Source organism: Columba livia, chromosome 29 (genome assembly GCF_036013475.1).
Source record: "Columba livia isolate bColLiv1 breed racing homer chromosome 29, bColLiv1.pat.W.v2, whole genome shotgun sequence".
NCBI lineage: Eukaryota > Metazoa > Chordata > Aves > Columbiformes > Columbidae > Columba > Columba livia.
In genome coordinates, this window is record NC_088630.1 from 1,810,730 (window position 1) to 1,823,483 (window position 12,754).

The 12,754-nt window shown below is 56.3% G+C and overlaps 1 protein-coding gene and 1 long non-coding RNA gene across 7 annotated transcripts in view; one reads left to right on the plus strand and one right to left on the minus strand.

Annotated features, from left to right (window-relative positions):
* The window catches only part of HDAC7 (histone deacetylase 7), a 95,308-nt gene that overhangs the window by 54,560 nt on the left and 27,994 nt on the right, over positions 1 to 12,754 (minus strand). The window contains exon 1 of one of the 6 annotated variants that reach the window (XM_065043598.1): positions 9,033 to 9,211. The exons of 2 other annotated variants lie outside the window; for them this stretch is intronic. Coding sequence is in view for 2 of the 4 variants with exons in the window: in XM_005515416.3 (XP_005515473.2) it covers positions 287 to 389 (103 nt within the window). In the remaining 2 variants the exon portion in view is untranslated. Of the gene's footprint in view, positions 1 to 286; positions 1,913 to 7,273; positions 7,676 to 9,032; positions 9,212 to 12,754 lie in introns of those variants that run through there. 3 more of the 6 variants (XM_065043597.1, XM_065043601.1, XM_005515416.3) reach the window with 3 other exon arrangements.
* Positions 1 to 12,754, plus strand: part of LOC135576689 (uncharacterized) — a 191,757-nt gene that overhangs the window by 52,230 nt on the left and 126,773 nt on the right. The window lies entirely within an intron of this gene.

The window sequence follows — 12,754 nt, forward strand, 5'->3', positions numbered from 1 at the left end:
AAGAACTGGTGAGTAAATGGCAAGTTCCCAATGAAACAGCCAGAACTGGCTGAGCGGAGAACAGATGAGCCTGTCCTGTGTTTGCTGGTACAACTGGGACCGCTCCGAGCTGGGACTCACAGGCAACAAAAACCACAAAGCCCTTAACCTGCCCCGGTGTTGCTGTGCGTGAACCATCCATCCCGAGCCACGCTGCCGTGTGCACCTTTGGCCAGCACACCCAACTAGTCAGGATCCTGCGCACGGAAAGAAAAGGAAATCCCCCAGGGATGGGAAAGGCACTTACAGGACGGGCCGAACATCACCAGCGCGGTGGAGATCTCCAGTGCCGGTAAAGGGCTCTGAGAACACCCAGCTAGTTCCGCTCTCGCGAAGCCGCCGCTCCGCATCCCACATTCACTTCTGCTTCGCTCCCTCCACGCGCGGATCCGCTCATCGGTGTGGCAGTAAAACGCATCCGATAAAGCTGCCGGTAGATGGGTCGGATGCAACGGGCCCTTAACAGACTCTTGAGCACTGAGTCATCCCGTCTGCTGAGCCGTCTGCCTCCTCCGGAGCGTGTACGGGCTCCGGCAACTCTTATTTCATACTCACAGACACGCGGATCTCTTTTTGAGCGCGTAAGGCTGAGTAGGGCTCTGCCCAAGCTGTCGCTTCAAAGCTGCTTTGAAAAGCAAACAAAGCTCCTGCATGGCATGAGTTTGCTGGTCTTTACCCTACGGTCCTTGAACTCATGACTACTGAGTAAGGCGGCTTGCTCAGCTACCCAGCCAGCTAAGAATAGAGACCTTGAAGTGAAACCTACTGGGATTGGCAGCTATTTTGAGCGCACTCGGCCGGCGGGGCAGCGTGACATAAGAGGATATAAAGAGGAAACTCTGCACAACAACTCTCACCTCACCGAGATAGATTCGGGTAGCAGAAGGCAGAGCCGCCACGCGTGCTGTTGAGGCAAAGCAAACGCGGCAACGAACCCCCGATGCTGTCTCCGCGCCGCTTTGCCGGCTCGTTCTTCCGAACCTGAGCCATGGGTCTGCAGGGTGATGCCGAGCGGGTTGTCCCCGGCACAGCACCGGCCCCACGGTGCCCTGAGCATCCGCAGCACTGGCTGAGCCCACCGAGAAGTGCGTCTCCCAGCCTGGCATCCAGCAACACCCCAGTAAACCGCCCGCCGCGCTTCCCACGCCAAGCAGAGCGCGTTTCCACATGTTCAGCCTGCCCAGAAACCTCCGTGGAGCTGCTGCAGGTCCCGCTGTGACCAAGGGCTCGTACACGGCCGAGCCTCAAAGGGAGTTAACACAACCAAAGCAATCAGACCGAGCACCCACAAACCCCAAACTCTTTGCTCTCTGCCTTCACGGCTCTCCAGTGTAGACAAAAAGCGCTGCGGCCGTGCCCAGTCACCAGATGTGTTTAGGAAAGATCTGGTCTCGGTTAGCAACCAGCATTAAGATTAATGTAAGGAAATTTAAAGGGCAATCCTCGGAGCGTATTTGATTTCAAGCCTTAGATACTGGGAAAACAAACATACCAGCTACGCCTTCTGGAAATCAAACTCGCCACCTGAAACTGGTCCCTGCAGCAGCTCTTTGCTCGTTTGTGCTGCATCCACCTCGTCAGCACGTGGATTTGAACACTCGTGATGCCAGTGCATTCTGCCAAAACCTAAAACTATGTTTTCTACTGTCTTTGGGACAGGAGCAAGTCATGAGCAGGAACTGACAGTCTAGAGTGCTAATAACTGAATTCCCCAAACCCACGAGCCTGGCCTGTTATAAAAACATCCTCCAAAACTTACACAGGGCATCCGAGGGAACGCGGCACCTCCAACCCCGGCGTCATCCAGACAGCAACCGCTTATTAAGGCCTCTGCCCAACCACCTGTATTAAACCACGGTTTCAAAGAGCCCGAGCGCTCTGAATAAAGATCAAAAGCCGCAGATTTGCTTAATGCTGCAGTTCAATTATTACAGCGGCGTGAGGCAGCGCTGCCGTCCCCTCTGCCCGCCCCACGGCAGCAGGTGACAGCCGGGTGGCTGCAGGGACCCAGACGGGTCTGGTAGTTTTAAGAAGCTTCGATGAGCCACAAAGAACCGTGTCTGCTCTCAGGCTTGGTGTCTGTGGAAGCAATTTTCGAGGAAAATGAACCATACAGCAAGTTTGGCTACCAGCACATCCACATCCTTCTACCGCTGCAGCGAGGGGCTGGTGCAGCCCTGGAAGAAGGAAAAAGAGACAGGCAGGATCCTGAGCCAAACAGATATGATCCTGAGCCCAGCAGACATGACCCTGAGCCCAGCAGAACCCAGGAGACGAGCCCTGCAGAGGCTCCTGCATCCACATGCTCTGTAGCATCCGCAAAACAGTCAACCCTCCATCCCCTTCATCCCCGGGACTGCAAGGAGCCACGTGCCAGTCCCCACCGCAGCCCTGGGACAAGGACAGCAAGGCCAGAGGAACAAGGATCAGCCCATGGGATGGCAGAAAGGACACAGCAAAAGCCGTGTCTGCGCAGGGATGGGAAGCAGGACGGTGCTTCTCCTCTGCTCGGGGCTGCAGAGGGAGCAGAGACACGCTCCCACCCCACAGACAACCTCTCCATGTGAATATCCCTACCCTGCAGCCATGAGAAGATAATCCTGGCAAGCAGGCACTTCCACTGGCCTCTCAAGTGTTGCTGAAGGCAGGTGGGTGAAGAAAAGAGTCTATGGCAGGAACAGAAGAGACTCTTTTCACTTGGTAGTTGCAGCCCCAGGCTACGTATGGAAACACATCCTCTGAATCTAAGTGCATCAAGCCACGAGCAAAGCTGGAAAATTTGCATAAGCCTTGAAGTTTAGGATACACATAAAGGAAGAAATTCCAAGAGCAACCCTCCTCTTTGGCTTGAGCGATCGCTGGGAAGCGACATTCTCCATATTTTCTGTGCTGCCCAAGGCTTCGCTCTTACGCAAGGGCGGCTTTTGAGAAAGCAGCCTCAGCACCGACACTGTTTTCCCCTCCCTTGCGTAAGAGATTCTCCTTCCGTGAACACCCCCCGGGAGAAGCGACCCCAGCACCGCGTCCCGACTCCCTCCTGCAGCACCACGGAGCTGGTTCCTCTCCCCGGCAGCTGTCCCGGTGTCCTGTGTCCACCCTCCATGGAGCTGAACTCCAAGGTTCTTGCAGGACCACAGGATGCTCCTTGGACCCGCTGCTGGCTTTTGGAGACGCAGATGACCCAGGTGACAGGCTGACATTCCTCCAGCTACAACCAGAACACAAACCAGCTCAGGACACCTTCCTATTTTGTTTCTATCAACTCCCACCACACTCCTTGCAGAGCTGTGGGAGAACAGGGTGGACTTGAGTAAAAGGGAAAGTGAAATAAAAGAGGGAAAGTGGGAGAGGAAGGTAAGAGAGCAGCTGGTCACCTAACGTGACCCAAGGAATCCATACGGGCGAGAGCAACCTTGTCAAGAAGCCCAACCTGCTTATTTCATGCATTAATAGTCATTTCTAAAATAAGCAAAGCTTTGGGTTTTGAGGTATTTAGGAAAGCTACAGTAAACCAGTAGAGCTTTTTTGATCTTAAATTACACCCTGTGACGCACAAATAGCCCAGAAGAGCAATCAGGTAATGGTGCCCAGTACTGGGAGCCACGTATGGCCAGTAAGGGCCCTGCTCCTGTCCCATGACCCAGGGGCACACCAGCAGGATGCTCTGGGCAGGGGACACATTAGAAAACGTCCTTTAAAAGAAACGAGTCTCTCGTGGAAGCCAGCACAAGGTACGCCCGGTTTCCAGCTCTTCCATCAAGTCCTGGATCTCCAGTTCCCTGCCATGAGCACCCACCTTCCTGGGCAGAACCTCCATCCCCCCAATGCACACACACTGTGTCCCCCAAAAGCACATGCTGCATCCCCCTGAAGCACATGCCACGTCCCCCAAAGCCCACGCCGCGTCCCCCCCAAAGCCCACGCCATCACCGGCCGCGGTGCGAGCGTGATCGTGTGCCAGAGCAGCGGCACTGTTTGTTTTGCACTGATGCGAGCAGCGTTTGGATCCAACCGTGCAATGCAGCCCCGTGGAAGAGCTGATTCTCCTGCTGGCTCGTGCTCCTGGATGCAAACACCTCACGGGATGAAGCCTGAAGTGTCCGATGGTGAGCGAGCGGTGGGGTTTGTCACTGTGCTGAAGTGCAAAGCAAGTCAGCTACACACTGAGGAAGGCTCCAGCCTCAGAGACACCTGCGTGAGGTGACAGAGACAATGCGAGGCTGGAGCAGCTCTGCTGGGAGGAACGGCTGAGAGAGTTGGGGTGTTCAGCTGGGGAAGAGAAGCTCCGGGGAGACCTTAGTGCGGCCTTTCAGTGCTTAAAAGGGGCCTGAAGAAAGATGGGGACAGACTTTTGAGCAGGGACTGTTGAGATAAGACAAGGAGTGATGGTTTTAAACTAAAAGAGAGGAGATTCAGGCTGGGCAAAAGGCAATTGTTGTCCCTGAGGGTGGTGAGAGCCTGGCCCAGGTTGGCCAGAGAGGTGGTAGATGAACCATCCCTGGAGACATCCCAGGCCAGGCTGGACGGGGCTCTGAGCACCCTGAGCTGCTGAAGATGTCCCTGCTCATGGCAGGGGGGGCACTGGGGGAGCTGGGACGGTCCCCTCAACCCAAACTATTCTGTGATAATTGTTACACTGACAATGGCACCAACAGACTGAGCGCACCATCCGCCACACTGAGCCTTGAACAGGGCTGGACTAATCTTTGCGGAGGAGGGAAGACAAACAGGTACACATGATGGCCGAGCTAAGGCGTGGAAGTGTTGCCGACAGCCGCTATCTCACTCCTTGGGGTCAGGACCTCCACGGAAATCCCCAGTTGCGGACATTCCCTCCCCGCTGAAGTCCTCTCGGGATGCCAGCGCAGCACTGACTCAGGGCTCTTTCCTCAGCATCCTCAGACATTGCCCAAGAGGGACCACAGTGACATGGACATACGGGACTCATATCAACTCTGCCACTTCATCCCCCCGCTTCCAGGTGCTTCTGCGTTGTGCTGAGCGCTCAGCACCTCCAGCCGAGGGCTGATTTGCCTTGGCACAAATTCCTCCTCCAAGGTGAGTCTGGGATATTTCCAATGTCAGTTCAACAAGCGCTACGGGCTCCATTCGCTATTTATAGTTTGACAACTGGGACAATGCCACCCAAGCATCCCAGCTCCGCTTGTTCTGGCTAAACTCAAACCCAAACGGTTGAATCCTGCACAACATACAGAGCTGCCTAAACTCAACACACATCCATTCAGCGTTAGCAACTGCTGCTATATCTGGAAGACACTTTCAAGGGAAGACAGAGCTCTCCAAGGCAGAGAAAGAAAACAAACCCTTTGCCTGCATTCTGCAGAACAGCACCGCTCTCCTAAGCTTCCTTGGCTTTACAAAACCCAAGTTTTTCTGCTAAAAAGTTAACGTTAAAAGCATTAGTGACTCACACCCCAGCAGCTCCTGCACGTCCCATGAACATCCCTTTGAAAGCTTCACGACACCACCGCGTCACGCAGCAAACGTACCAACTCAGACCTTCTTCAAGTGACGAAATCGCCCCCACCAGCCCTGCTCTTTGGGGAAGGCAATTCAGCAAAAAGCCCGAACGCATCCAAAGAGGAGCAGGATGGCACAAAACCAACCGCATGCACCATCACGGCACCAACAGAGGCAGGAAAATGTCAGAGCCATTCGGCGGGGCTGCAGGGTGTCAGCAGTATTTTTAGGGCTGTCTCGCCGGCTTATGAGACACCAAGCGGGAGCCGAACCGCGTGGGGGCCCAGTCACAGCCCTCCCAGCTGCAACCAGCCCGTTTGAACCCAGCAAAGCCAGGACACGCTTCTCTGGCTGTTTGTCACCTCCCCCATTTTGCCAACGACACAAAAGTCAGCAAAGAAGCTGCTAAAAGGAAGCTGGCAAAGCCGGAACCAGGACAGGATGCATTCCTGCCTTCGGGGAGCATTGCTGGGTAATGAGACACAGACAGCGGGGAGGACTCAGCACCGCGCAGGACTGACTCACCGACCTGCGCTGTCCTGTCCCTCCGCGGCAGGGAGCAGCTACGGGGCTGGACGGAGATCAAAAGGTAATAAATCAGATCAGAAAAAACAAAGGTCTTGATGTTGGGAGATCAAAGAGGAGACTCGCACACCTCCCTCGCGAGAGGCGGGCGACGGGGCAGAGGAGCTGCCTTGTTTCGGAGCACTGCCAACACACTTGTTGGTTTTTACCCCTCCCCAAGGTCCCAGCTGTTAAATACATGATTGCAAGATCTCTCAGACTCTCTTAAAAAAGAGCACATACATCACTATTTGAATAGGAAAAAGGCTGAAAATCTGAGCCGCAGACTACAAACACACAGTGTCTCTTTTTTACTGACATTTTCAAGCCTCATTTTTCTTTCAACAGCTTCTAAACGGTTCAGGTCTTGCAGCACTGGATTTCAGCTTCCAGAGAGTGGTTCCTATGCCAGTGTGCCACGGTGGGAGAACCACTTGCACCCCAAAGCCATCAGTGTGGCCACTCACATCCTCAGAAGACTTTAAGCAACCAACTTCTGTTCCCGACAGCAGATATAACCTGGGTCTTTACTCCAATCCCCAGCACAGCCAAGTGTGAACACAGAAACCAGGGCCGGAGTCGTGACGCTCACACTCCAGCCTCCACAGGCCTGAATTTCCCATCCCTGCCAGAGGCACAACACAAATCAGGACCCACGATCTCACAAGGACGTGAAGTTCATCGCTTCGCTAGTCGAGATATAACACTGTGTCGCATTGAAATGCCTCTACCGGATCAGAAGTGCGCTGGGCAGCACCCAGCGCCAACCCAAAGCACACGCCCCGTGCAGCATCTTCATCCTCCCGCTGTCCTAGGATGAGATACGTGCCCTGTCCATTCCCAAATGACACATCCAAAAGGCTTAGGACCCTGTTCAGGACAGGTCTAACCTCAATACCAACCCACGCGCTGAGCTCCCAGCCTCGCTGCGAGCACTTTTGCTGCCATTTTCATGCTCCCACTTCCTGCTCACATCAGGCAGACGAGTAGGAAGTGCTGAAATCCTCCGATCCTCGCTGCAAACCAGGAAGCGTCGGAGATCCCCGGAGAAAGGCTGTGATTTCCAGGCCAAAACACTCTGCAAACATCTGGTCGGAGGTATCGCATCCGGACCCTCAAAGAGCGGGGCCCACCCCCCCATCCTCCCCGAGCGCGACGCTGGAACAAACACGGGGCAGAAACCACTTACTGCTCATCCCAGGGCTGTTTGCTTCCCTTCCTCTCCCACGACAAGTGACACCGCGTCTCTCCTGCGCACGGAGCCAAGTCCAGGATGGGAGCGCATCTCAACGCCGCCTCCGCAGGAGCCTCCCCACGGCCCATTACTCAGCGGAGCCTCGCGACGTGCCCAAATCCCAGATAATACCATTACCGTGGAAAAAGGTGTGGGAAGAGCTGCTTTTTGGGAGGCTGGGGATTGCCAGCAAAGGGCAAATCTTGGACAGCTCGCAGATCTGTGGGCTGCGTTGGCTGGTACGCTCAGTCTCCAGGCAGATCTGGGCTACTCGGGGTATCAAACAGCTTTTTTCCCAGCGCGGCTGCTCACACCCTTTCTCAACAAGGTATTTAGTGAGAAAGAGAGATGCCTTTGCAGCAAACGCACCTTAAGGAGGATGAAACGCAGCAGAGCTGTTAGTGCCCTTATAGCCTCGCTCCCTGCAAGCGCCAGCTGATCGTCAGGAGGGAAAGGTTACAGGATTAGAAGAAAAACGCTCCAGCAAACAGGCTCGAGTTTACGTATCTAAACACACACCCTCAAAGGCAGCCACAGGGACTCGGGAGCCTGGAGTCTCTCCCTTGGCTCCAGCAGGTTGCCCAGGATGACACCCCCAGCACACACAAGCGTTGGCGTGGGACGATGTCTCCTCCCGGGGCGGATCAGCTGCTCCCTGAGCCACCACCACCCGGTGCGTCCCCGGGCAGCAGCCCCGGCTCTCGGCACGTGGGGCTGTCGGATGCTCCATCGCCCAGAGCTGGGAATGCCACACACCACACCACGCTATGCACACCGATACCGGAGTGAAAGCCCAGCCAGCTCCTCTGCATCGATACGGGGGCACCAGCACCTCTGCATCAGTACGGGGGGCAACAGCACCCCTCCATCGATACAGGGGGGCAACAGCACCCCTCCATCGATACAGGGGGGCAACAGCACCCCTCCATCGATACAGGGGGGCAACAGCACCTCTGCATCGATACAGGGGGGCAACAGCACCCCTGCATCGATACAGGGGGGCAACAGCACCTCTCCATCGATACGGGGGCCAACAGCACCTCTCCATCAATACAGGGGGCAACAGCACCTCTGCATCGATACAGGGGGCAACAGCACCCCTCCATCGATACGGGGGCCAACAGCACCTCTCCATCGATACGGGGGCCAACAGCACCTCTCCATCAATACAGGGGGCAACAGCACCTCTCCATCGATATGGGGGGCACCAGCACCCCCAGCCAGCCTGTCCGGTGGCTGCAGACCCCGCGGCAGATGCTATGGGGCTCCAGTGCCCCCAGGGAGCAAGACCCCCTGAAGCAGCCCAGCTCCTGGTGCACCACAGGGCCTGGGTTCAGAGTCCCCATTCACAGGGGGGCTTTGGGGGTGCAAGGCCAGGGAGGGGAGCGAGCCGAGGGGGAGGCAACTCCCCCCGGGAGTGCGGGGGAAGCGGGGCCAGCCCTGGGGGAGGCCGCTGCTGCATGGGGATGGGGGTGCAGCCCCGAGGGAGCCTCTTGGCCCCCAACGGGGATGGGGGGCCGGCGCGGGAGAGGCCTCTGCTGCATGGGGATGGCGGTTCGACCCCCGGGGAGGCCCGTAAGCCCACCCGGGGATGGGGGCTCAGTCCCGGGGTGGCCTCTAAGCCCTCCCGGTGATGGCGGCCCGGCCCGGGGGAGGCCTCCTACCCCCCGCGTGGGTGACAGCGCGGCCCCGTCCCCGCCGCCGCGGTGCCTACCTGGGGCGGGCCCGGGCTGCGGCCGGCGGCGCGGACAAAGGCGAGGCCGGGGCGTCCGCGGGCTCTGGCGGCGGAGCGGGAGCGGGGAGGCGGCCCCGGCCGGGCCGCGCTGGGCGGCGGGCGCGGGGCTCCGCTGGCGGCTCGGGCTCCACCTGCGCCGCCGCCGCACCGGAACCGGGCGGGGAGGAGCGGCCCGGCCCGGCCCGGCCCACGGCGCGTTGTCTGCGGGCGGCACCGCCCCGCGGCCAATGGCGGCGCCGCCGCCCCCCGGGCTGGGCCGGGCCGGGCCGAACCGCGCCCGCCGCCGGCACCGCCCCGCGGGGACCAGCCCGGGGATCCTGCGCTTCGGGGCAGAACCGGCTGCTGAGGCCAAAACGGGGCTCCCCGAGCCGTGTTCTGCAGCCGGTGTGGGGGTGTAACCCCCCCCCGCCGGCACCTCCCGTGCACTGGGGTGCCCGTGGCCTTGGCTCGGGCTCTGCCGCTCAGGGCGATGCTCTGGGATGATGCTCCAGGGTGCCCGGGCACTGCTGCTCATGGTGATGCCCTGGGATGATGCTACAGGGTGCCTGGGCACTGCTGCTCATGGTGATGCTGCAGGTTGATGCTCTGGGGTACCCGGGCACTGCCGTCCACAGTGATGCTGCAGGATGATGCTCCAGGGTACCCGGGCACTGTTGCTCATGGCATTGCCCTGGGATGATGCTCCGGGGTGCCCAGGCACTGCTGTTCATGGCAATACCGTGGGAAGATGCTCCAGAGTTCCCAGGCACTGCTATTCGTGGCGATGCCCTGGGATGATGCTCCAGGGTGCCCAGGCACTGCTGTTCCATCCCTACAGCCCTGGGGCACTCTCAGCCTTCCCCCATGCCCGATGCACACACCGGCTCGGGGCCGGCAGCATTTCACGGCGCTGCGAGCTGCTGCAAAGCGGACAGAAAAGCATCGTCTAGAGCACGAGGAAGAGCAGGGCAGAGCCCCAGCGACAGCTCCGCGGGGTGGAGAACACCACCAAAATCCTTAAAAACATTTGCAGGTGTCTGGTGCCTTTGTAGCGTCACTCTGCATGAGCTGCATTTTGCTTGGACATGTGATGCTATCCTTGGTTTACATGCTTCCTTCAAATGGAGACCAGTTCTATCTGAACGTTTTGTTTATTTTTAACATCACAAAAAAGTCCCTCAGTGAGGCACTTGCTGAATTTAACCCCTCCAGGGTTGAATGGCTTCAACCCACCACATTTGGTCCCACCAAATTGATCCTGCAGCTGCCACAGAAGCTTCGCTACCGCCTACAAATCCCAGATAGAGAAAATGTGAGGGTCAGGCTGGTTACATACAGGAACTTAAGAAACTGCCTCTTGCAGCAAGAGCTCTTTGGTAAGAAGCTCTGTCATTTCTGCAGCTTTTAGCTCGCTTCCCAAAGCTCAGGCACGACGCTGCTCTGTGCTAGAGAGTCGGGTACGATTCACAGACTCGTTTAGAGAGGAAAAACCAGGGATTGCACATTTTAAATCTGCAGCTGGACCCTAAGCCCAGACTAATTAGGTTTTGGAAAAGACACTTCCACCGCAGATTTACTTACAAACTCTGAAATCTAAAGGACGTAAAGCTGAAAACGCGGGGCTGTCTGTGGCGGATTGGTGCCATTTCCTGCCTGTTTCCTTGGGACTCGGTCACCCATGACAAGTCCTTTCACGTGGCCACATCGTTCGGATTTGATGCATCTGGCTGGTAAAAAAATAAGGTGGCTCCAGAAAGATACGGGATGTGCAAGCAGGAAGGAGCAGCGAAGCTTGCCAGCCTTTTCTACTCTGATTTATATTAGTCTTAAGTGTATTCTCTTTGAAAACTAGATGCTATTCACCCATTAATATGTTAATATATAGAGCAGAACTGCTTCAACAGGAGGCACTGTGAGCAGCTTGCTCCAGCAATCCCTTAGCTGAGTGGTTAGAAAGACCAAGGAGGGGTGGGAATATGGTTCAAATCCTTATTGCTGAAGCCAAATCCTGACCCTGAGTCTCCTCCATCCTGGGTGAGTGTCCAAGACACCAGACTCTGAGAAAAGAGGCAGCAAAGACGCTGGCACAAGGCCCTAACCTGAGGAGAGCTTTGAAAAGCTAATTGGAGATAGGCACATCCGCATAGCCCCGAGTAAAACTCCGAAATTGCATCAAATTGCAGGTGTCAGACACACCTTTCATGTTCCCCAGTGACTCGTTCTGCTGTCAGGGCTCTCCCATCATCTCTGCATGAGCTCCTCCCAGGGGAATTTGGAGCTGGGACGGGGCAAATGAGCCCAAGAGAATGAGCCAAATTCAGAGAGAAGGAGATGACACTCAGGGCCTTCAAATCCTATTTAAAGACGGGGTGATATCACCCCAGGTTTCCTTAGTGAGCGCGGTGCGAGCGGCAGCGACGGTGGTTACTTGGCTGCTCTGCAAGGGGACAGCTGCATTTCCAGGAAATCCAACGCACGGGGAATTCTCTGCCCGCTGAATGACACTTCTCTTTTCCAAAGAATAAATCACTTCAGATGCGGAGCAAAATCCCATCTCATCCCACAGCGAGGAGACCCAGCGGAGCTGCCGCTCAGCTCCAGCATCCTGCATCTCTGGAGATCAATCAGTGCGGAGGCAGCAAGATAAACACCCAAACACGGGTGAGCAGGGGCTGGTTTGCTGAGCTATCTTGCTTGTTCTTACACTACCAGAACAGAATTTGGGAAGTTACAGATCAAGCGTGCATGCATGCACATGGGCTGGCACGGTCATAAGCCCCAGTGACCAAGTGGTTATTTTTGCCACTCTCTGAACCCAAGAGGCTCAAACTGCAGCCGCACACGGTGCATCTCACTTTTGGGGCTTTCTCTTTCCCTTTCATTTACACCAGTTTTCTTCTGGATTGGTGTTTTCACCCCCTTTCATTTCCAAACTCTCAAAATCGCATCCATCCACAGTTTCCTCTTGGAAACTCTCGGCTGAAGCTCGAGATGCATGACCCAAACAGCACCTGGTAGCGGTTCATCGAACCACAGAATGGTTTGGGTTGAAAGGACCTTCAAATGTCACCTTACCCACCCCTGCCATGAGCAGGGACATCTTCAGCAGCTCAGGGTGCTCAGAGCCCCGTCCAGCCTGGCCTGGGATGTCTCCAGGGATGGTTCATCTACCACCTCTCTGGCCAACCTGGGACAGGCTCTCACCACCCTCAGCATCAAAAATTCCTCCCTCAGTCCGTAGCAAAGACAGAGGGAGGAGACAAAGGCTTTTTTAGTGACTCATAATTACTGAGGTTCCATTTAATGCCTCTCTGATTTGGAAATGAACACCAGGACAGAAGCGCTAGTCATTTAAGATGGTTGCAAATGAATCCCAAACTGAAGCTGGAGGAGATAAGGGGGAAACCTCAGCACTGGCGGAGAAGGAGCATTGACATCCTTGATTTCATGACCTGTAAAAGTGCTGATCGTTCCCCAGGCTGGTGAAGGAGCCGGCACATGGTTGGAGGCGCAGACCCCCCCACCAAAATATGCGTAAATTTGCATATTGCTCAGTGAAGCCAACCAAAGGTGGGACCGGTGGGGACTGTTCTCTATGGTTTACATTGCGCAGGGTTTCACCCTCTCCATCTAGCTCTTTTCCCTGTTCGGTGACCTAAATTCCCTTCAATTTGTCCTCCAAGAAGGCTCGAACACACTGGGAAGGGTGAGCTGGGGGTTGG